We start from the raw sequence: 23,991 nt of genomic DNA on the forward strand, positions 1-23,991 counted from the left end.
TTTTGATTAACATGACAACACCCAGTACATGAGCACATCCTTCACTATATTTACAACCAAACTAATGCACCATCTAATCACCTCACGTAGACAATTTCCAAAAACACAAGGCCATGCACAACTCATCTCATAGCCTCTGCCTGACAGGCATCAATCAAGCATCAAATAACTGCAACTATGACAACATGCATCAATCAAGCATCTAAGAATTGCAACTATGACAGCCATAATCCCTAGAACTAAGAATCCATTTAATTAATCATCAAGCCAAAGAACTAAAGCAGGCACCAACCCAAACCAATACAGAAGTATATATTTGACTCCAAACACCTAAAGAATTGCAAAAGTTCCACTACTAATCTAATAAGCATCTGAAAAAACCCCATCCCTCAATCTGGCTACTTCTAACCTAATCTAATAATCATATGTGGTCCACCATTCTTGCACGAATCAAATACAGAAAAACCCTAATGCAGAGAAAACCCTACCTCCAACAAATCTAACCAAACAAAGTTCTGGCCACAAACCCTACAATCTAAAAACTACCAACTAAAAGTTAGCCGCAGATACCTTCTGCTCCGCTTCCTCCTCGCCAGAGTCGGCCTCCACCTTCTCCACCTTCTCCACCTCGTGCGCCTCGCCAGAGCCCGCCCCCACTTCTGCACCTCGCCAGAGCCCGCCTCCACCTTCTGCGCCTCGCCGGAGTTCGCCAAAGCGGGCGCATCTGGCTGGACCGCGCCGTTGCGGCCCGTCCCCGCCTTCTCCAGATCTCCAGCGGAGGGAGCACCACGCTGGACGCCGGCACGCCCCCTCACAAAGGTGCCCGCAGCGACCTGCCGCGCCTGCTCCACCAGATCTGCGCCCCAATCGGGGCGCTCGCCTCCTGCGTCTGCCATGGCGATGGAGAGGATGCGGTGAGGGAGACGAGGAGGTTGGAGAGGAGAGGGAGTGGAGAGTGGAGAGTGGAAAGAGGGAGACGATGCGGCGGGGGGAAATGGTGCGCGATGCGGCCGGAGGTGGTTGCCGTCCACATTTATATGATGCGACAGTTTTGGCAACTACCCGTGACACGTGCTGCCCCACGCGCGGGCGGCTTCACGCGTGCACTAAAGGCTGTCGTATACAAAAAAATACGTATACGGACGGGCATACATATACGGCCGGGCATACGATCTAACCGGGCCCGTACGGGCCTCCCAGGGCTCCTCGGCGGCTATACGCGAGGGCAACAAAGACGATCGTGCCCCTCGTTATGAACCGTTTTTGGTTCATCCTGGCCGTCGATGTGTTTTTCCACCCCGCGTTCAGCCCAGGGGGGAGCACCGGAGCAGAAACGGTGTGTGCCACGGACGACGGGAACTCGACGGGGACAGGGCCGAGCGCGGATCTTGCTCCGGCGTGGCCCACGGCATTGACGTCCTCCTCGCCACCTTCATCACCCAGGTCGAGTCGCCCTCCCGTGGGCCGTGGTGACGGAGGTGGAGCCGCCGAGGAGCGGGGATAGCCCGAAACCGAGCGTCCAGGTCGTGCCCTGCCGCGTCGGCGACGTTGTGGCACTCCTGGGAGAAACGAGGGTGTCCGCTGTGGCTGGCCGCTACGTCGGCGCGCTCCACGAACCGGAGCCCGGAGAGGACGGGTCCGAGCGCGGATCCTGCTCCCGCGTGGTCCACATGGCTGAAGCCCTCTTGCGTGGTCGAGCGCACGGACGACGACTCCGCCGGGGTGCCGTCGTGCCGGAGCCGCCGACCGCGCAGGTTGAGCCGGTGGGTACGCCGAAGAGCGGGCGGAGTCCGAGCGCCCCGGCCGTGCATGTGGCTGTGCTCCGCCACGTTGGAAACGGCATGGCATGCGGTGTACACACGGCCCCTTCTGCTGTTGCTGGCGGTGACGGGGTCAGCGGTGTGACGACGGCGATAGGAATGGCGCGCCACTGCATGAGTTCCATTGAGGAAGAGAGACAGGGGCGGCGAGATTGGAGGGAGGGACTGGTTGCGTGTCCGCAGACGGGATTTGGGGGCGCACAGCGGGGAAGATTTTATAGTGTCCGTAGCCAGGATTTGGGAGCGCACAGCGAAGGTACAGCGGCAAAGCGGTGACCGGTTGCAAAAGATCTTTCCAGAGCCAGACAAATTTAGAAGCAACCATCTAGAACCAATCGACCTGGCGCAAGGTCAATCAACGTGGCGCAAGAATAGAAAAGGAGTGAGTTCACCAGTAATAAAAATATCAACCACACGTGTCACGTTAACAAGGGCTGTAAAAAAAATTCAGAATAAACCAGGTAAATCGAACCTTTACGGGCCTAGTCTTCTTAGTATTTTAGAGTGCACGTACATGTAAACCGTACGACCCAAACTCGAACCGTCATACATATTAAAAGCATGCATGTATGTGTCTAAATAGTACCATTTAGACACATACGTGCATGTTTTTAAATACTTGGTATATTTTATTTCATGTGTACACACATTTTTAAAAATGCATGCTTTTGTAAAAGCATGTGCTTTTAATACATACTATTTTTTGTATACGTGAACATTTTGAAATAATTAATAAATATTTATTTCATATATATTAATATTTTTGCACACGTGAATATTTATTTTTTACCATAACATAGTTTTCATTTTTAAGAAAATTACTTTTGATAATATAATAACCTTTTAACTAAAAACCATAAAATTACTTTTCATTCATATTACGTAAGTTTGGAAAAACCATATTTGGAAAGGAAAGTTCAATTCAAGCCTTAATGGACAACGTTAAAGCCAAACCATGTAAGGTGCTTCAGGTGTTTTGCTCGACTATCTGATACGGCAATTCCTATTTGTCACTCGTTGCGACAAGATGTCGAACAAACCCACACAACGAGCAAATGGGCTAGAAAATAGTGTTCGCCTATATTTCGGTTTGGCTCTAGTTCCAGGTTCTAGATGGTTTTACAAGGTTATCATTCGGTTTTTCATTTTTCTTCTTCATGTTGTTTCCTCTACCGGCTTAAATTTGTTCTGCTTTCAGTTTTAATTTTCCATCTGCATATTTTTTTGGTCGTTTTATTTTATTTTTGAAATGTACACAATTTTGAAAAAAAATCTTGGAGTTGAGTAAATTTTCATGTTTCTTGAAAAATGTTCACATTTTTGCAAACTGTTCATAATTTCTAAAAAATGTTTGTTGTTAGATTTTTATAATAAAATGTTTACAATTTTTTAAAAATGTGACTTAAAGAAATCGTAATAAACTTGTGAAACACGGGACCTAAAGCACTAATGCACATAGTAGTGGAACGCTAACTGGTCATGTTCATCTGAGTGATTGCGTTTGCCCAACATTCTATCACAAAGTGCAACATATAGGAGCCCTTAGTTATGCCCTGCAATGAGATGGGAAAAGGAGGACTCGGCTTCTAGGCATTAGTTCTTGCTTTTCCATCTTTCTTCAAATTCAGTCATTTGAGAAACTACAACATATATAGAAGATGTAATTTTGTTTACATGTAAACATCACTATATAGCATAATGAGGGCGACTATAGCATCTATAGAAGGGACGCAGATTTGGTGTACATGGGTGCACGTGCACCCTTTATGAATAGTAAATTTGAAAAAAAATGCTAGAAATAATATGAAAAATCTGAATTTATTTTTGTAATATACATAGTCAATCGGTATACTTGCATATGAGTTAGTTTCACGAAGAAATCACATCCATGGTAATCTGGCAAAAATGACAAAATCAAAGTTATATTCAAAAGAGAAAGTGTTCCTAAATTACCTTGGGAATATTTCTGACTAAATGAACATTTCTCCAAGGTTTTTTAACAATCTATATTTTGTCAATAACTAATGGGCCCTTCGCAATGTTGCTTTATTTGCTTTCTGTTTTTCTGTTTATTAATTTACTCCAGAATTTTACTTATAGTTTAATTACCAAAATTAAACTATTTTTAAAATATCATTCACTAGAGAATAAATAGGGCAAATATAATATTAGGAAATTTTCTTTCCTGCCCTTATGCAAGTTTTCCGAAAATAATTTTTGGGTGGGACCATCATGGTTTTCAACCAAATTCAAATTTCCATTTGAATTCAGTGTTGGCATTATTGGTCTCAAAATCCACATATGCAAGGAAATCATGGATGCATATGCTCCTAATTTCACAACCAAAATTTAGGAGAAATTTGGGTTTTTGTGACACTCAACCGTCGCCATCTTATACGCTCTCGTCGGAGTCATCATCATCGCTGCCGTTGAAGTAGCTGAAGAATTCTTCCACGTTAGCGGTCGAATTCGCTAGCGTCTCCACCGACTCCCTCAATGCCCTCATGTACCCCGGCTCATCTACCGGGTCTGCAGAGTCCATGAGCACCGGCAGTGCAACCCAGCTTGGCGCAATGGTGAAGTCACAGATCGCGTGGACGAACCCCGGCATGTCCTCGGGGTCGCCTGCCTCGTTCGGCGCAAATGGTGAAGTCACGGACAGCTAGTAGTACAGCATTCACTAGAATAAAGCTAGTAGTACAACATTGTGGCTGAAACGTTTGATTTTTATGTACTCATTTTTTGCTCGGATGCCATTAGTAGGTAACCAAAAATTTAAGTTACATTGCCTATTGTTACAATGTGATGGATCAACCATTAGGTTTTTTACGAGCCCACTCATCGGCTTACTTATTTTTGTCAGAATGGGAGCTCCAAAGGTCAACATGGTCCATCTTGACTCATGTCATTGTCTCAAAAAGCGTGTCAAAAAAATATAAAGGCAATGATGCGGATTGATGGCATGCTTCCAGTGGCGGCGCCAGGAAATGAAGCCTGGGTATTCATCCAAATTTTTTTTGCTCTAAATGTAGTATATGAACCAAACAACACAACACTAGCAATATATGAACAAAACAACACTAGCATAACGGCAATAGCAATATTTCAATGTATCAGACCATAATGACATGAATACATAAGTACCTTTTGATTGATAAAGTGATGATATCCTTCTTACAATATAACTTTGTGGTCGCCTTTTTGGAAGAGATTGATGACATCTTCATCCTTCACTTGATTGAAAAATTCTCTCTCAACAAATGTAACCAAACAATTGTTCAAATATTCATCACCCATTTTGTTCCTTAGCTTATTCTTCACATGGCTCATTGAAGAGAACACCCTTTCAACACTAGCAGTAGCTACTGGCAGAATCAATACCAACTTAAGAAGCTTGTAAACAATATGATATTGTTCATGCTTGTTTGTCTCAACAAGCATAACTGAAAGCTGACACAGATTTTTCAGGTTTTGAAACCTTTCATCTCTATGCACATTAATAACATACATGTTTAGTTGCCATGGAAGTCTTGCCAGTTCATCACTTGTAAAATCAGAAGCATAAAACTTTGTAGCAAGCCTAACCAACTTATCTTGGTCATAAGCAGCAAATAGATGAAGTGGACAGAATGCTGCCATGCAAGAAAGTAGCTCCGTGTTTACCTCATCAAATCTGCCATTCAGCTCACTGATTTGCCTATCAATGACACTCACAAACATATCAACCTTGAAGCGGTGGTAATTGATCACACCATTACATAAACCCCTTCTAGGCCAGCCAACGGAAAAGTAAGGACCCTCCATATCAACAACTTTGATCTTATGCTTTGTACAAAAAGATGTGACCTTTGTGAGAAAATCATCCCATCCAGCATCGGTCCTCAAAGCCTCCAAGTAATACTTTGTGTCACCAACAAGCTCAATAGCATGAACAATATCTTCGTCTTGCTTTTGCAAAGCTCTACACAACTCATCTATGTATCCAAATATTTCTTGCATCAAGTGTGCCATGAAAACAAACTCAAATGATCGAAATATTGTCTCTATGGATAGAGCCGCTTGTGCCTCCGTACCATGGTACTCGTCTCCAATCTTGCGAAGGACTCGTCGTAGTGCACCATACATAGAGATGACATGGTTCACAGTTTTGAAGTGAGAGCCCCAACGTGTATCACATGGCCTTCCCAAACCCATTTCCTGATTCAGCCCACTCCCTGTTTCTACTTCTTCCAATTCCAATGCATTAATGAGTTCTTCAGCCTGAGCTATCCGAAGCATTCTCATCTTTTTACAAGACATGCCAAGAGCATTTAACAAGTGTGCAAGCTGCTGAAAGAACCAAGTACAATCACCACTCTCCTTAGCAACAGCAACAAGAGTTAACTGTAGTTGATGGGCAAAACAATGAACATAGTAGGCAGAAGGGGACTCATCCATAATCAGTTTTTTCAGGCCATTAGCATTACCTCTCATGTTACTAGCTCCATCATATCCTTGCCCACGAACCATTGCAAAGGTTAAATTGTAGTCCATAAGCATTTTCTGAATTGCAGCTTTTAGTGTCTGAGAGGTAGTATCTTCAACATGAGCAAGACCAAGAAAACTTACAACCGCCCTTCCTTTGTTATCAACATAACGCAAGCAAACAGCCAACTGTTCATTCTGATACACATCACTAGACTCATCTGCAAGTATTGCAAAATGACCACCATCAAGTTCCTCAATGACTAGTTTAGTAGTCTCTTGTGCACAACATTTTATCACCTCTTGTTGTATATCATGGTGAGTCATCTTGCAGTTCCGTGGAGCATTCTTGAGAACAACCCTGTCAACCTCTTCAAAATTTCCTGCTAGCCAATTTAGAAGCTCAAGGAAATTTCCTTTATTTAGTGAGTCTTCACTTTCATCATGTCCTCTAAATGCCAAGCCTTGGCGCAACAGAAATCTCACACACTTGAGTGTCCATGTCAAACGTTGTTTATACAAAGCCTTGTATTGTGAGGTGTTGGAAGCAACAGACTCCTGAATTGATGTTTGTGGTGTAGTGAACATATCATACTTCTCTTGAGCTTCAGCGTGAGCACTACTTACATCACCAACATGCCTTGTCAATCTTGCTTTCATGTTCCAGTTTCTAAACCCACCCTTAACAAATGAATCTCCACCGGGGCTTTTTGTTTTATCCTTGAACAAATAGCAAACAAAGCAGAAAGCAGCCTCTTTGTTCACACTATACTCAAGCCACTTGTAATCCTTAAACCAAGAAGGACAAAAGCGACGTTGTAATCCACTTATGTCTCTGTACTCAAAATTATGTTTCTTTGGTTGACATGCCCCCAACTCGATGTATCTCCTTCTAACTTTATCCTGGTCATTGACATTGTACCTAGAGATGGGGATCCGTTTCCCGGGATCTGACTCAAGTGCGTCCAAATCTACTTCAAATTGAACTTCATCATTTGCTTCATCATCTTCTATAATTGGGGCTGGGGAGCCACTCTCAGGTTCTGTGTGACTATCATCCGGTTCATGTGCTTGCACTAGTGCCAGTTGCAGATTGCTCTCAACATCAGGAGGAATGCTACTGCTCTCAACTTCAACATCAGGAGGATTTGGTGTAGATGTGGAAGTTCTTTTATTTGCCTTTGAAGCTCTTTCCCACAATGCAACAATGCTAACACCCTTCTTCTTCATCTATGATAAAAGATCAGAAAAAGATAGATTAGCAATCTACCAAAATATACACTCTGAAAATTGTAGGTTAAAAATTAAAATATCAAAATTTCAATCTAGCAACCTGGTCGTTCCACCAAACTAGATGTACTAGCAGTAATATGTACTAGGAAGAAGCAAGCAACCTGCTCTGCTGGTCGCTCCAGCAAACTACATTAAAATAGCAAAACTGCAGTCTAGCAAACTAGTGACCAGATACTAAATTAGGAACTGGCTGGCCCTTAAGAACGATTGCAGATTTGCTATTTGTCCGGATACTAAACGCCAGCAAACTAGTACTAGTAATCATTTTAATCTGGCTGGGGGCTGGCCTTCTTACTTTCTTAGGGGAAGAGATCAAGAGAACTAGAGAGAAAAGACATGGACAACGAGAATAGAACCTGGACGCTCGTTGGACGCCGGCCGCCGGCGGCTCCGCTTGCCGCTGCTCGCCGCCGCCGCTGCAGGAGGCGCTAGGTTAAGTTGGGGAACGAACGACCGAGTGGGGACTGGGGTCTGGGGAATGGATTCGGGTCGAGGTCAAACGAATCAGCGAAACGAGGTGCCGAGGTGGTCAGCGTGTTGGAACTGCTCGCTGTGTGGGCTGCAATACTGGTGGGCTCTGGGCTGTGGGCTTGTGGGTCGCCGAATAATACATATAATAAATTTTTTGGGCCAAATCTTTGGTATTCACACGAATACACGTGAATACCCCTGCCGCCGCCACTGCATGCCTCCACCAAAGCATAAATTGGCGAGGCATCATGTGCTTTCCAAGCATGCACGTGTTCAACGCACTATCTTGAGTAAGACTATTTTTCTCTTTTCTAACAATTTTTCCTAATTTCTAGAAGAGGACAACAAACCTACCCATTCCCTATTGCTTTTCCTTCAACTTTGTATGGAAAAGGGTGGATCATCTAAATAAATTAGCATTGGTCTAATTAAAAGCAACAATTCAGATGTTGTTGGACCGTCGGAGCCTACATAACTAGCTAGTTGCTTTAACAAAGTAAGATGGTCACTGTTTAATCTATTCTGAGCACATGGAAACTCAATCGATTGCAAGTCATGATGTCTCAACACATGAAGTATTTTGGCATCTAGGGAAATATCAAGATCCTAACGAATTAATCCCTCACATGCTCACATATTTAGTGTTAACTAACGTTCAAAGAATGCACGACATAACAAGATTGGAGCCTGTCCCCCGCGTCGTCCTCCTCTGGCGACACGGGGGAATCCCAGCCGCCGGTGCTAGCACCTCCCTCCGCCGCCCTCCCCCACATCGCCACCGCCGGAGGGCCGGCCGGCGAAGCCGCGCCGAGCCACAGGAAGGCGGCGGCGGGGCGGATCTGTCCTCTCGCACGCTCCCCCGCCCACCCGCCTCGCATCTCGCGGCGGCTGGCTCCCGCCGGTCCGGCAGGTCTCCGGTGTGCCCTGGCCGCGCGGATCCGGTTCGCCTCCACCACCTCCAACCCTCCCCGCGCGCGGATCCAGGATTCCCCGGCTGTCACAGGCGCCCCCCTCCATCACCGCAGCGGCTGACCCCACTCCTGTCGGTCCGGCAGGGGGTGCGGCGTTCCTTGGCAGCGGCCATGGGCTCCCATCCCCACGGCCCTCCCCTCCCCCCCGGCGGCGCGGCCTTCACTGTCGCTGGCGCTTCGGTTGGGTGCGGGCATGTGGCCGGTTGCGGGGGTGCACGCAGCCTGCTCGCGCAGGCGTCCCCCCCATGATCCAAGGTAACGGCTTTCGCGCGGCGGTGGCGAGGTTCCAGTGGTAGTGGCAGACAAGGGGCGCCTCGCGATGGGTTCTTTGCTGCGCTGCTCCGGCCCCGGCAGCCTCGACCCCGCGTTCTCCGGTGTTCGACGCTTGCTGGCGTTTCCTATGGGCGGCTTCGGCCTCGGCGCCAGTAGCTGCGTCCCTTCCAGCTAGCCTGGTTCGCCGAGACGGCCACGGCCACGGCAGCTCAGATCTGCGTCTCTCCGGTCCTATCTTGCCGGCGTTGCCGGTCGCCGTCGTCCCCCCATTGCGGTGGTCTTCGCTTCGCGCCGGCCTTACCCTGTACACCTCAAAGCCTCCCCCTTTGGCCTGATCCTTTGTTCGTGGGTTCGGAGGCAGTGCCACCCTCCGGCGGCAGGTGCAGCCCCACCAATCCAACCAGAGCTGGCTTCCTCATCCTCGACTCCATTATCGGCGGCTATGGGATTGCGCAGCCTCAGGCCAGGGAGAAACCCCTGCTCGGCTTGCCCGTGCTGGCAGCGGCGGCGCCTGCGGGTGTCGCTGTCCTTCTTGGAGGCGCTGCCACAGCCTTTTGGCTACGCCCCTCTTCTAGCTCAGGGAAACCCTAGGTCTGGCTCCTCGGGACCGGATGGCGACTGCATCTTGGCCTTGTCTTCCTTCTTGAAGGTGCTATCTTGCTCGCTCGCGGTGTCCCCGATGTTGGCCTCGGCGATGTGTTTTGCCGCTCTTGGTTTTGGCTTGGTTGGCTTTAGCTGTGTTGTCTCTTCTGTTCGGGCTGAGCACCCCTTGTTTCTCTGCTCCGGACACCATGTTCACACCTGTTTGAGTTCGTGTCATGTGTTGTACCATTCACTGTACTTCTTCTATTCCTTCTATCAATGAAATGATACGCAAGCTTTGCGTATTCGTGAAAAAAAACAAGATCATCAAAATAAGTTTTACTGTTAGAGGAATTGTGGCATATCAAATCAAGTGTGGATTAGCATCTTATAGGGGATAACAGCAAATAACTGCCACAATGCAGTGGATATGCATCTGGCCCATCAAAGGATGTGCCCCAATGGCGGGCGAACAAGATGAAATTAGCATTCCCAAATCTCATAAGGCACATGTCCCGATGATGTGTGTCGTCGCACACCATGCATGATGTGCCTTCCTGATGGTGGTTGCTGAGTTGGGCTCAGCACCTATATTGGCATGCCTATTGCACCGTGGCATAACTGAGTGGCGCTGCTGATGGACACCAAGTGTCGCCACATGTGGCATTATCGCTTATCGCACACCGTCATGGCCATGTCAAGGGATTCTGTGCTGGCCTCCAAACTTGCTGATACGCCCCGAGTGTTTCATGGACCTTGGCAAATTCAGTTTACGTACCATGGCAATTTTCCTTTCTTATATGTACCATGGTAAAAAAAATTAGGGACCATGACCAATTCAGTTTAGGGACCATGATAAATTAAGTTTATGGAACATGGCAAAAAAATTTAGGAACCGTGGCTAATTAAGTTTATGGACCATGACAAATTCACTTCAAGTACCATGTCCAATTCAGCTAATGAACCACGGCAATATTCACTTTTTAATAGAACCATGCAAATTTCTATATTTAAGAACGACAACAAATTTATATTTTTTTTCATAAACCTACCATGTTGTACACGCAACAAGATTAATATTTTTGCCATGTATCCATGGCAAAATTCCCTAATATTTGCCATCCTTTTGAAATTACAAAATTCCAAATTTTGCCATGTGCCCACTACAAATTATCAAAAAATCCATGTTTTATTGGTCAATATTTTTATATTTTTTTCATGTGCAATTTTATTATAGGTAACATAGCTGCTATATTATTTTATAGCATGGAAATTTTATATTCATTAGACCATGGTAGTTTTTTCCGTAGGTACTTTAGCAATTTTCGTTATGTAGACGATGGCAATTTCTTTTTGGTTAGACCATGGTAATTTTTTGTAAGCAGGATGGCAATTTAGACCATAGTTCTCTTGTCTTGCAACATTTTCTTGGACCATAGCGATTTTATTTAGCGTACCATGGTAAATTCCTTTTTTACGTGCTATCAAATTTTTTGACATGGCAATTTTGGACCTTCTTACAAGCACAACCTTTTTTCCGCAATGTAGACTTTTGCTATGTGAACTCTTCTGTTTTTTTTATTAAATTTGCCATGTTATTTCCACAAAAAAAATCTTAATTTTTTATGAGATTTTTTTGTTTGAAACAAAATATTTATGTTTGTTCTTGTTTTTAATATGACAAATTTTGTCATCCAATTTTGTTGTGTACAACCTGTCAATTATACTATTTTTTATTTATACCTACATCATGAAAAAACTTTCTTTTTTAATATTTCATTTATTTATTTATTTGCATAGGGGAATGATGATTGGGCCAGAAGCCTAGCGAAGGTCATGTACGGCTTTGTATTCGCTTGGCGGGTTACCTGTAGCGAATAGAACGTTCGCGCTGGAGGGGGTTCTCCAGCGAACTACTCGTTCGGGTTGACATCGCTAGAAATCTGATGTTCGGTAGATATTGGAGGTCCATACTTTTTCCCTGAGTTAGACAAAAGATATTGTTTGTACTTATTCTGTTGCTTGCAACTCCATGAAAGAATTCAGTGTTTTTATCTTCTATTCACCTTCAAGGCCATTCTTCACATTATTTCATACGCTAGTATTCCTCTTGATAAATTATAAAGCATACCTAGAACTTACCGGCATGAGGATTTCCATCTGAATACTGACACAAGCTACTTTAATTTACTAGTTATAAGCTGATGTTGACGACCTCGTTATTTCGTACTATTATATTGTGTGAACCTTGGCGGACGCTAAACAAGTTTTGTTGTCCGTAGCAATAGTCGCCAAGTGAGCTGTGAGCATGCATGTGAAGATTTCCTTTTCCTTGAGGTCACACTTGAGGCATTTTATTGGTTGGGTTTCGTCATGGTTTCTAGAGGGCTTGAGGGGTTATTCATGAATCATCATCGTCCTTTTTTCTTCTGCTTTTGATGGGTCTTTTGGAGTAGATGACATGGGTCAAGTCGAGTACACTGTAGACCTTTTGTTTTTGTGAAACAAAAAACCGTGTTGACAGACCTTTGGATCCCCACCACCTCTCATATTCTTGGCAAAGATAGAGCGGTGCACATGGTGACATGCATGCATGCATTACCGCATGTAGTCACGGGCATGGCAAAGCAGCAATGGCACGCTACCCGGGCTGGCAAAACCAGCAGGGCACGAAGCACGCGGGTTACATGCGTAGCTGAAATATCACTGTGCAGCTAAATTGAGGTAGCTTGCTAAGCTAGATCAAAACAGCTAAAAACCATGATGAGACGTTTATTGCACAACTCTAGAAAACTGCATGCTTAATCAGCAGGTAGGAGTAAGTTGAAACTAGGAACCTAGTTACATTTGCATTTTCAATTATACACAAGTTGGAACAACAGCTTTATCCCCAGTGGATTAGCCAGCGGTTGCATGAAAAACCATAGTTAACATATACTCCTATACTGCATGAAGTGACAATCTCACCAACATCAATTATATCGAAGCTGGATAAATAAGCATATAAATGATGTCTGATCATACTACAGAGGAAAGGTGGAATACTACTGCATCAAAGACGGGCACAATTCAGGGTACGTAACACATTACACAAATACGTACTAGCATCTCCGATCTATCCAATTAACAGTCGAGTACACTGGTAGATTCACGCATACGGCACTCGGTCAATTGTGGCAGCTAGCATAATGCATACTCCTACTCATTATTTATCAGTCCCTCATTAGTACCTCACCAGCTGATCCATGGACATGATCGCTGCGACGCTGCCTACGTACCCCTGCTTCTCAGTCCTACTCCTCACCGCTGCCGAGGAGGAGGGCCAAGAAGCTGATGATGTCTCCCGCTGCGTAGATGAAGAGGCCCCCGGTGGAGCAGATCCGGAAGAAGAGGTCTCCTGGGTCGGCGACGAGGAGGATATGGGCTATGGCGGCCATGATGAAGTGGCCGACGATAGTGAGCACGAGCGCGAGGTAGGCGAGGGCGCGGCGACGGCGGCGGCACGGGAGCCGCAGGGCCAGCACCGCCGCGGCCGCCTGGAGCACGAGGCAGCACAGCAGCCCGATCCCTAGGGCGTTCACCATGGCTTCCTCCGCGTCCGTAAGCTGGTCGCAGCGCAGAAAGAAGGAGGACTGTGGAGGAGTGGAAATTGAGAAGGCATGGAGAAGGGCAGCAGCCAAGGGGTAGGGCAAGGGGAATCGGGCGTACCTGGCTGCAACGGACGTGGAAGTGGTAGAGTGCGTAGGCTATTACGGTGCCGATGGCCAAGGAGAGCGCGATGTGGCAGGCGGTGAGGAGCGCCCATGAACTGACTCCTCGGACAAGATCAGGACGAGGCGTCTTCTTGGCCAGGGACAGGGTCACCGGCAGCAGATGAGGCGCCTTGCTGCCGTCCATGGATGCAGGAGCCTTCTTTTGCGGGGACTCCATGGATCAAACCTGGACAAGATGAGGAGATGAGACACTGAGGCACTGTTAGTCAAGGTCAACAGGAAGAAAGAGGAAGAGAAAGAAGAATTCAGCGACAAAATGCAAGAACGAGGAGACGGAGGGGGAGGGACTCACCGTCACTCGTCGGATGTGGGAGGTGCTTCCTTTTCCCTACGCGAGCGACGTGCTACACTCCAAGGGTGGTGTTGGAGGCTGCCGGCCACTGGTGTTGTGGACTGCGTAGCTGTTTAAGTAGCGAGTGTGGTCGTGTGCGATGCAAAGTGAGGCCGCGACGTGTCGAGCCCGGGCTTCACACACACACACACACACACACACACAACCACGGGTTAGTTGCATGTGGGGTGGGAGGAGCGCCTAGACCATCTTTGGCAATGCTGCTCACCCAACACACACAGGTGCACATGCATGCGTAGTGCTCCTAGAAGCTAGATGAACGGGGAAGGGAGGGGGAGGAGACTCACCGTACATGTGAGCATGCAAGGCTGCGATACGCGAGAGACTACGCGAGCGACCCAGGCGGAAGCATGTGATGGTCTCGGTCGTCGCATTGATGTAGAGAGGAAACCACGTGCAAGTTTCGTCCGATCAAGGGAGCGCGTATAACATTTTTGGCAATGCTGTGGGATGCATGCCTGCCTAGTTAATATCTTTCCATACGTAAAGAAATGCTAGTGAAGCTCATCACGCACACGCATGCACATGCTCATTTTAATTAGCTACGGTGATTCTCAACTAGCGAGATTTCAGAGTAGCATGCCCATTCACCACCCTTAACGACGGGTGGCCAAATCAATCATTTCGATAAGCTTGCTTCTACCACATTTTGGCAGAATAGTTTCATTCTTTTTAATATCTTTTTTATGCATGATTGGCTGTCATTAACGGATGCAACCTTACTTTGACATACATTGAGTATTACAACGTGACATTATATTTTCTTAAGCTTATTTGTCTTGGTTGAGAATGGGTGGTGGGGCTCCAAAGGTCTGCATGGTCATCTTGACCCTACATAATCATCTACTCGAAAAAGTGGCAAAAGAATAAATAAGGTGATGGTCATTGATGGCATGCTTCCACCAAGGCATAAAGTGATGAGGCATCATGTGCTTCCCAACAACGCGTGCTTTTAACATATTATCTTTAGTGGGCTTATTAATTTTTCTGCTTTTCATATTTTTTATAGTTTCTAGAATAGACAATAAACCAAAGTGATTCTCTATTTTTTCTTCTTCTTTCACTTTACTTTGTAGGGAAAGAGATTGTCTCCTCTGAATGAATTAGCGTTGCTTTAAAAATAAATTAATAGTTTAGATGCACCACCCAAACTAGTTGCTTTAACAAACTGGGATAGTCATTGTTTGATCTCTTTTCAACACATGGAACATCCTAGCATATTAGTCCATCACATGCTCACATATCAAATGACCATGACTCTAAACTATTTTTGCAATGACCACTAAACTTTGTTTAGCGCCAACCGAGGCTCAGAGAATGTACGACATAACGAGATCATCAATGTAAGCTTAACCATTAAATTAATGTAGGCCGCGCAGGAATTCAGATCGGGATACACATGCACGGCAAGTTGTAAATTTGTTTTTATAATTGATCAAGTGGAATTATGGCATAGGAAATCGAGTGAAGACTGCCTCCTTAAATAGGATAACAACGCTTAACTGCCATTATGCACCGAATGTGCATGTGTCCCCTCGATGCATGTGGTGCCCTAATGGCGGATAGTGAAGATAATCTCGTCATCACCGAAGATCGCAACTCCCACATCTCAACGATGTATGTCGTGGTGCACCATGCACGATGCGCTTTCATGGCACTTTGATGGTGCATGTTGTCAAGTGGTCACCTATGCGTCGTGTCGAGCTGTGTCACGCTTCCTACTACACCACGCAACGACTAAGCTAAATGATACTCCCTCCATCCGCGAATAAGTGTACATCTAGCTTTTGTTCTAAGTCAAAGTTTTAAATTTTTGATCAACTTTATAGGAAACAATAGTAACATATATGACATAAAGTTGATATATTATCAAAGTACATTTCAAGACGAATCTAGTGATACTAATTTGGTGCCATAGATGCTTTTACTTATTCCTAGAAAGGTGGTCGAAGTTTTAAAACTTTGACTTAAGACAAAAACTAGATGTATACTTATTCGGGGACGGAGGGAGTATCAAGTAAGGCACGTATCCCCACAAAGAATTGGGGCCTTAAATTTAGTATGAACACAACGCAACCTATTTTGAGACATATTCGTGATTATTGTGTGTGATGACATATTGAAAGCAACAAGCACAATTCGCCAAAGGAGATATGCAAATGGGCACAAGAGAATCATATCATTATGGTTAATGATTAAAGGAGAGACGCAAACTCAACTTTAAGTTACATGGAGGGGCTCCAAAGGTCTGTTTGGTCATCTTGACCCTTGTGGTCTACTCAAAAGGCTTGTCAGAGGAAGAAAGAAGGTGATCTCGATTGATGCCATGCCTCCACGAAGGCATAAAGTGGTGAGCCATCATGTGCTTCCAACAATGCAATGCGTGTTTTCAAGGCATTATCTTGAGTGACCTTTTTCTTGCTTTTTCATAACTTTTAATAATTTGTAGGCAGGGAGAATAAAGATAAGTAATTCTCTTTATTTTGTACGGGAAGATATTGTCTCCTCTGCAAGAATTAGCTTTGCATAATTAAGATGCACACAACCAAACCAAGTCCAAACTCATAAAGAGAAGATGCGAAATACAAGTAATCGGACTATATGATGCCTAAACCGTGGGAGAGCCAATCCTAAGATCATGCTGACATCCATGTCGCATAAAAGTATCTCTCGCCGTGTTCTCCAAGCGTGTACACACCTAAACAGGTCTGGATTCTCCACACGTTGTAGAGACGGCCATAAGTGGAGCATACCGGTACATTTGTAGATAACCTGCATCAGAGAAGCGCTTTTATGGTTGAAAACATTATCATTTCTACATAGTTAGAGCGACCAAATAATGACGAGCGCTCCCACCCTAAGAAGAATTCTAAACTTATGATCAATCTCATGTAACCAGTTGCCAAATATATTAGCAACACTACATGGAGGATACAAGCCAGAAGCTAGTTAGATGAAGAACGAGCTAATTTGCATTGAAAAAACAAGTGTTTTATTGTTTCATCATGTTGACAAAAAATACATTGCGTACTTCCATGCCAATTCCTCTTAATAAGATTATCTTTGATAAGAATGACTCCTCGATGAAGATACCACACAAAGATTATATTCTTAAGTGATATCTTCATCTTCCAAATCTTATTATTATTAGAGTTCTATACATAGAGTCCACCGTGAATTTACCACTCACATGTAGGTTCCAACGAAATTCATCGGTTCCTTGTGACAATTGTACCATGGATATGTAACAAAGTATTTCACGGTTCAAGTCTGGGACCAGTTAAATCTCTTCTAAACGTTATACTTGCCGAAAAAGATTCCATAATCATAGTAATAGTATCACTCTTGTGACACACTGAGCAGTCGAAACATGCAAAACACGGATGTGGCCGAGAGCCACCTGCTCTCGCACGAAGTGGCTGGAGGGCGGAAGTGGGGTCGTAGGAGGAAACTCTATCTGATACCATGTAGGAAGCAAGAAGAAGAATTGCAGCACATATTGTATTCACCGTATGCCGGAGCATATATGCACGTACAGGGCAGCCGTAGTCTTACTGTATCCTCATATCTAGGAAAGGATCGGGAGGTTTGGCTGGTTAGGAAAGAGTATAAACAGATTCTAACATACCTAAGTTAGATGCACTAAGAGCAACTCCAACCCGACGACCCATTTTGTCCACGCGCGTTCGTTTAGGTCGCCGACGCGCCGATTCAAACGGACGCGCGTCTGCTTTTCGTCCGCCTGCCGATCCATTTTTAGCTCATTTTTTAGCCTCATTTGCGTCGGCGCGAATATGAAATGGACACGCACCTGCCTCCTCCTTTCCCTGACCCGCTAGTCGGTGGCACATTGCGCGGGGGGGGGGGGGGGGGGGGGTCCATTTTGACTATCACTGTTGTGGCGGACGGCCGGCACAGCGGGTTACAACGGGCGGATGAGAGCCATTAATTCCCTATTTTTACTGAGAATGGTTGCGATTGGACTAAATTTGATGACATGGAGTGTTGCTTTGTGGGGAAAAGAATAATATCCAAGGGAATTAACTTGTTGTGGAATCTGCTAGCTGATGCTTAGTTCCCTAGAACAAGACAAATCTCCTCAAATATGACTTTTGAGGGGTCTCCTACAGATGCTGTAACAAGGCCATATTTCCCTTCATTGCCAATCTTCAATTTATTTCCTATGCCAAAACCCGTGGTGATCAATTCTAAACCATATTCCTAGAACTTGACGTGCATATGGATTCCCATATAAATTCTGGCGCAAGCTGCTTTAATATACTGATTAAACCTATGTTGAGGACCTAGTTATGTGGTACATTCTTACAAACCTTAGCTGATGCTACACAAATTTTACCAGCCATGGCAATAGCTGTTCAGTGAATTGTGAGCATGTTAGTGATTTTTTTTATCTTGAGCGTGCATGTGCGGGATTATTTAGATAGGATCTTGATATATTTTTCGGGTCTATTCCAAGATGTTCCAAGTGTTGAGACCTCTGAAGTTGGATTTTTTATGGATTGATCTTCCATGTGTCCAAAACGGATAAATAGTGAGCTCTTTACTCGGATAAAGCAGACTAGCTCGGTTGCTCGCTGCCAAGCTCCAGCGGGTATGGTGTGAGTGCTTTGCTTAGGTTTGGTTCGTTGAGCGAGCAAAAAAAAAAGACAGATAGATGGTGGAGACGTACGTGTAGGTCACTGTTAGCCGTCATCATCATCATCATCACCCTTCTTCAAGCTAGAGCTTTCCTTTTTTTCGGAACAAGAAAACATGGCCAGCAAGCTGGGAACGGCACCGCACACCACTACCAGCGTACTATGTTCATCTGTTACTAGCAACTAGTATACCAGAAGCAGTTTAACTTCACAGACCGCACTGCATTGCACTGGACTCCCATCGCAGCTGTTCACAGACCACACTGCACTGTTACTTAAACAGATCATCTACCATAGTCCTCCGGCACGATCAAGCTACACAGCTCCACCATCCGATTCCGACCAGCTACGGTGAGCCCCTCCCCGTCTCTAGAAAATTACATTTGCTCAACTCTAGAAAACTGCTTGATCAGCAAGTAAGATCAAACTCGGAAACTAGTTGCATTTGCATTTTCAATTAGGAAACCACCTAGAAACTAAATTAGCCCAAAAACCAACTCTGGAAAACTACTTAATCAGACATAACTCTAGGAAGCAAATTATTTCCTTCAACCCGTAATATAAGAGCGTTTTTGACACTAGTGAAACACTGAAACTCCCGACTCTAGGAACCATTGCTGAAACATGGAAACTTAACTGAATGACCGACATTTCTGGAATACAATGGAGTCTATGTGAGGTAATATCACGAGTCAATCAAAACCGAAAAGAAGGAGAATATCGAAGAGTTTCAATTAGCCTCCGCTGTGCATAATCCGTGCATAAACTCAACAAGAAGTTGATCAATCAGGTACACAATGATGACCGGCACAATGAACCCATGTCTGAGTTGTTGGACGGTACGAATTACTGTAATTGTATATGTGTCATGTGTGTGTCCGTATGTGCTCTGCTGCCTGAAATTCAGAGCTTGTATACAACACTAGTCATATTTGGGGGAAGATATATGTGTAATTCACAAGTTAATGACCCTGGGAGAAGGGCATATACAACAGAATTTGCAGTTGCAAACACGGTATAGAAGCAACGTGGCTGGCCAATGCAAAATGCAAAGCAGGGCATGTGTAACATGCATGTGATCTAAACATGTTTCTCGGCAGTTCCTTTCCTTGTCCTGTTCTCAGTCCTACTCCTCGCGGTCGCCGCCCATGGTGGATCCAGCCTTTTTTTGCGGGGAGTCCATGGATCCAAGCTAGCTAGGAAGAGAGATGAGCAACAAGCCAACAACGCACGGATAATTAGTTCCCATGTTTAATTTTCTTTGGGAGAAACCTTTTTCGTTATTTTCTCTGGGAGAAGAAACAATTGACATACACTAGCTTAATTTCAACCGGAAAGAAAAAGATCATCAAGAAGGCACGTACGTTTTGCTCGTTAATTAATATCAAGTTATCAACAGGAAAAGAGAAGAAGATTTAAGCTAAGAAAAGAAAGCACCAACAACCGTCGCTGGTTGGAGCCTGGTGGTGGTGTGGAGCTTCGCCGTTTATAGCGGAGGCGCCAAGCAACGCAACGTGGGCGAAGCGGCGATGCGAGGACGGAGCAAAGCGAGCATGAGGCCTGAACTGTTCTGCACACACAGAAGATCACAGTCCGGTCTCCGGCGCGGCATGTGGGGTGGGGCCGAGCGCGTAACTTCTTTGCACGCAATTGCATTTGCATGCCATGGTGTGGAGTACAAGATTAGGAAGATAAACTCACGGCGGCGTACTTATCTCCTCTCAATCTGTCCACAAGATTAGGAAGGCCGGCTCAACAACAACTCTGCCGCAACGTCCGTAGCTCGTGTATATCCATATTACCGTGGCGCTCCCGCGAGGCCGTAGTTATCCATTCTCACACCTCTGCCTATATATATACCCATCCATCAGATCGAGGGGAGGACGCCCAGAGAGAGGCCCAGGGGATCGCCCAAAGGAAGCCCCACACAGAGGCAGCGACTACACGTGCTGTTGAGCGTACGTTGTACACTGCATATGTATAGGACCAGAGTCTGTATTTATACCGTTGTCCCTCCGTATATTTGTATATCTTGGGAGACAAGTAGAGGCTGGTCCACCCTGTACCTATATATGTGCACCTTGCACACGATCAATGATTATTGATTCATGCAATCTCATTCTTCCTAACTAACATGGTATCAGTTTAGCATACCGATTCCTTTCCCACCTTCCGCACTAGCGCCGCCGCCGCGCCCTACAGCCGCCGCCTTCCTCGCGTCGCCGCCGCCGCTGTCCACCGCCGCCGCCGCGCCCTCCCCTTCCCTCGCAGCAGCCGCCTTCCTCACTGCCGCCGCTGCCTTCCTCCCCAAGTTGCCGTCGCGCCCCCCAAAACCCTAACCCTACCCCACGCCACCGCCACCCTACTCCTCCCACCCGAGCCGCCGCACCCCTCCCTTGCCGCTGCTCCCATGGCGTCCCCTCAATCCAGCAACTCCAACCCGTTCGTCGGACTCGTCCCCGACGCCACCGCCGTCCGTGATCTTAACATCCACACCCGTGTTCCCATCAAGCTTGATCAATCCACCTCCTCGTACTACGCGTGGAAGACCTACTTCAACCTCGTCTTCCGCGAGTACCACCTCCTCGAGCACGTCGACGGGACCGTGGATGGCGATCTCATGGTGGATGATCCGGACTGGGCGGCCATTGAGGCCTCTCTCATCCGGTGGTTCTACCTCACCGTCTCCCCGGATATCTTCCACACGGTCGACTCGGAGGATGATGACGCGTGTGCCGTATGGACCAAGATCAACAACCTCTTCACCGATAACAAGCTTCAACGTCTTGTGTTTTTGCAACAGGAATTTTTCGGGTGCCACCAAGACGATTCCTCCATCGATGACTACTGCATGCGTCTCAAGCGCCTTGCCGATGAGCTCCGTGACATCGGCGCCAAGGTGTCGGACGAGCTCATGCTTAGCACCCTCACCGCCAGCCTCAATGAGGACTTCGGCAACGTGGCTTCGAACCTCTCCTTGCTGCCGAACCCGACTTTCCAGTCCGTCACCGCGTATTTACGCTTGGAGGAACGGAGGATGAAGAAGGTCAAGGCCCGCGTCCACCACACCGCCCTCGCCGCCGGGACATCTCGCGGGCAGCCGCAGCCCGCCCCGCCCCAACAACGCCCGCCGGCGCCACCGGGGTACTACCCCCTCCCGCCTGCTCCGCCCGCACCTCCCGCTCCTCAGCAGTAGCAGCAGGGTGGGGGCGGCGGTCGCCGCAACAGGCGCCGTGGGGGAGGAGGCGGCGGTCGCTCCCAGCAGCAGCATCAGCAGCCCGGGTATGGGGGGGCCCAGCGCCAACAACAGCCCTCCCCGCCCTGGGCCGTCGGCCCCAACCCGTGGACCGGCATGGTCCACGCTTACCACATGCCGGTCCCACGGGCCCCGGGCATCCTCGGGCCACACCCGACCGGGCCGCAGGCACACCTCGCCGCCACACCCTACCAGGCAGGTGGGGGCGGTCACGCCCCTGGCGGCTACGCGCCGGGCTGCTATGCGCCAGGCTTCGCGCCGGGCGGCTATGCCCCTAGTGGCTACGCGCCTCCGTCGGCGTCCTTCGGCTATGCGCCGCCGTCTGCACCACCTCAGCCCGGTGGCTACCAGCTCCCTCCGGCTCCATGGGATCCCGCTCTGCTCGCAGCACTTCACTCGGCACCGTCTCCCTCCAATTACGGAGGTGGCGGCGATTGGTATATGGACACGGGGGCTACCGCCCACATGACGTCGCACCCCGGTAACCTTGCCTCTTCCTTTCCGTTCATCACTTCGAACCGCATCACTTTTGGTGATGGTTCCTCCGTACCCATTACTCATGTCGGTCATAGTTTCTTTCTGTCTAATTCTATGCCTATTAACATGTCTAATGTTCTTGTCTCACCTAACCTAGTTAAAAATCTTGTCTGTGACCATCCTCTCACTGTTGAATTTGATGGCCTTGGTTTCTCTGTGAAGGACGCCCGTACACGGATGGTGCTCCACCGATGTGACAGCCCCGACGACTTATACCCGGTGCACTCCACCTCCACCGCCACCGCCTCACCAGTCGCCCTCGCCGCCGGTGTCGACCTCTGGCACGCACGCCTGGGTCATCCCAACTCCACCGTCCTTCGCCAGATTCTCAAGAGTTCTTCATTTTCGTGTAATAAATTCGATGAGCACACTTGTCATGCTTGCTGTCTCGGCAAGCACGTTCGTCGACCGTTTAGCGAGTCAAACACTATCTCTTCTTTTCGGTTTCAGTTAATCCATAGTGATGTTTGGACATCTCCCGTTGAGAGCAACACCGGTTTCATATATTATCTTGTTTTACTTGATGATTTCTCTCACTTTGCATGGACGTTTCCGCTCCGTCGCAAATCCGATGTTCTTGCCACTCTCACGGCCTTTTACTCCTACGTCACTACCCAGTTCGGGCGCCCTATCCTCGCCCTTCAGACTGACAACGGCAAAGAATTTGACAACGCTGCCACTCGCCATCTCCTCGCCTCTCACGGCACCACCTTTCGTCTCACATGCCCCTACACATCCCAGCAGAACGGCCGCGCCGAGCGGATTCTCCGCACTCTTAACGACTACGTCCGCACGTTGTTGTTTCACTCCAACGTGCCCCCTCGGTTCTGGCCTGATGCTCTCGCCACCGCCACTCTCCTAGTTAACATTAGGCCTTGTCGTCCACGCTGGAACTACACACCCCACCACCTTCTTTTTGGTTCCCCTCCCTCCTATGATGGTCTTCGCATCTTCGGATGCTTGTGTCATCCCAGCACCACCTCCACTTCACCACACAAACTCGCTCCTCGCTCCGTAGCATGTATTTTCCTAGGTTACCCTCCTAACACCAAAGGTTACCGGTGCTACGACCCCGTTTCCCACCGTGTGTACACCTCTCGACACGTGTACTTTGACGAGCGGGTTTTTCCCTTTCATCAGGTGCCTGCAGCAGACTCGGCGCTTCCTGATGGTGCCCCGTATGCTGACTCGATGATGCCCCCGGCGCGGCCTCTCCTGGCCCCGGCGCGGCTCCTGCCAACTCCTCCTGGTGCAGCCTCGGCGCCCCCCTCGCGGGCCCCTCTGCGGCGCAACCCGCCGTAGGCTCCTCTGCCGCGGCCCCGGCTGCACGCCCCCTGGCGCGGCCCTGCATGGCCCCGGGTGGCCCTTCGGCTTCCAGCCTGCCAGGCGCCGTGGCTGGCCCCGTACCGGCCGGCCCCACCTCGGCTGGCCCCGCCATCGTAGCCGGCTTCGGTCCCGCTGTGACGCCGGGCGTGACGGACTCTTCATCACCCCCGTCCGTCCCCCCCGCCGCAGCCGACCCGCCTTCCACCGGCATGGTG

The 23,991-nt window shown here is 47.5% G+C and overlaps 3 protein-coding genes across 4 annotated transcripts; 1 reads left to right on the forward strand and 2 right to left on the reverse strand.

Moving 5' to 3' along the window:
* Positions 1-4,994: 4,994 nt before the first annotated feature.
* LOC147967847 (uncharacterized) lies at positions 4,995-7,514 on the reverse strand. Its single transcript, XM_087522569.1, has one exon. The coding sequence runs from the start codon at positions 7,512-7,514 to the stop codon at positions 4,995-4,997; it is 2,520 nt and encodes an 839-aa protein (XP_087378695.1).
* Positions 7,515-12,820: 5,306 nt separating this feature from the next.
* Positions 12,821-14,093, reverse strand: LOC125555538 (uncharacterized). Of its 2 annotated transcripts, none has more exons than XM_048718453.2 (3): positions 13,940-14,093; positions 13,583-13,838; positions 12,821-13,506 (listed from the first exon to the last, which is right to left on the reverse strand). In XM_048718453.2, exons 2-3 carry the CDS (start codon positions 13,802-13,804, stop codon positions 13,168-13,170), a joined length of 561 nt encoding a protein of 186 aa, XP_048574410.2. In that variant the 5' UTR covers positions 13,805-13,838; positions 13,940-14,093; the 3' UTR covers positions 12,821-13,167. The 2 variants fall into 2 exon arrangements, with proteins under 2 accessions (XP_048574410.2, XP_048574409.2); XM_048718452.2 differs by having other exon boundaries at positions 13,583-13,813; positions 13,940-14,092.
* A 6,462-nt stretch (positions 14,094-20,555) lies between these two features.
* LOC147967848 (uncharacterized) lies at positions 20,556-22,769 on the forward strand. The gene is made up of 2 exons (XM_087522570.1): positions 20,556-22,394; positions 22,613-22,769. Exon 1 carries the CDS (start codon positions 21,068-21,070, stop codon positions 21,851-21,853), a length of 786 nt encoding a protein of 261 aa, XP_087378696.1. The 5' UTR covers positions 20,556-21,067; the 3' UTR covers positions 21,854-22,394; positions 22,613-22,769.
* The last annotated feature ends 1,222 nt before the right edge of the window (positions 22,770-23,991 follow it).

Source organism: Triticum urartu, chromosome 5A (assembly GCF_056163025.1).
Source record: "Triticum urartu cultivar PI428250 chromosome 5A, HENAU_Tu73, whole genome shotgun sequence".
Lineage (NCBI taxonomy): Eukaryota > Viridiplantae > Streptophyta > Magnoliopsida > Poales > Poaceae > Triticum > Triticum urartu.

What these genes read in the sequence shown, in the direction of transcription:
- LOC125555538 (XM_048718453.2), bottom strand. Translation starts at nt 13,804, where the DNA reads ATGGAGTCCCCGCAAAAGAAGGCTCCTGCATCCATGGACGGCAGCAAG. An exon ending in TCCACGTCCGTTGCAGCCAG is followed by an intron (nt 13,507 to 13,582) that starts GTACGCCCGATT and finishes ACTCCTCCACAG; the next exon opens with TCCTCCTTCTTTCTGCGCTG.
- LOC147967847 (XM_087522569.1), bottom strand. Translation starts at nt 7,514, where the DNA reads ATGAAGAAGAAGGGTGTTAGCATTGTTGCATTGTGGGAAAGAGCTTCA.
- LOC147967848 (XM_087522570.1), top strand. Translation starts at nt 21,068, where the DNA reads ATGGCGTCCCCTCAATCCAGCAACTCCAACCCGTTCGTCGGACTCGTC.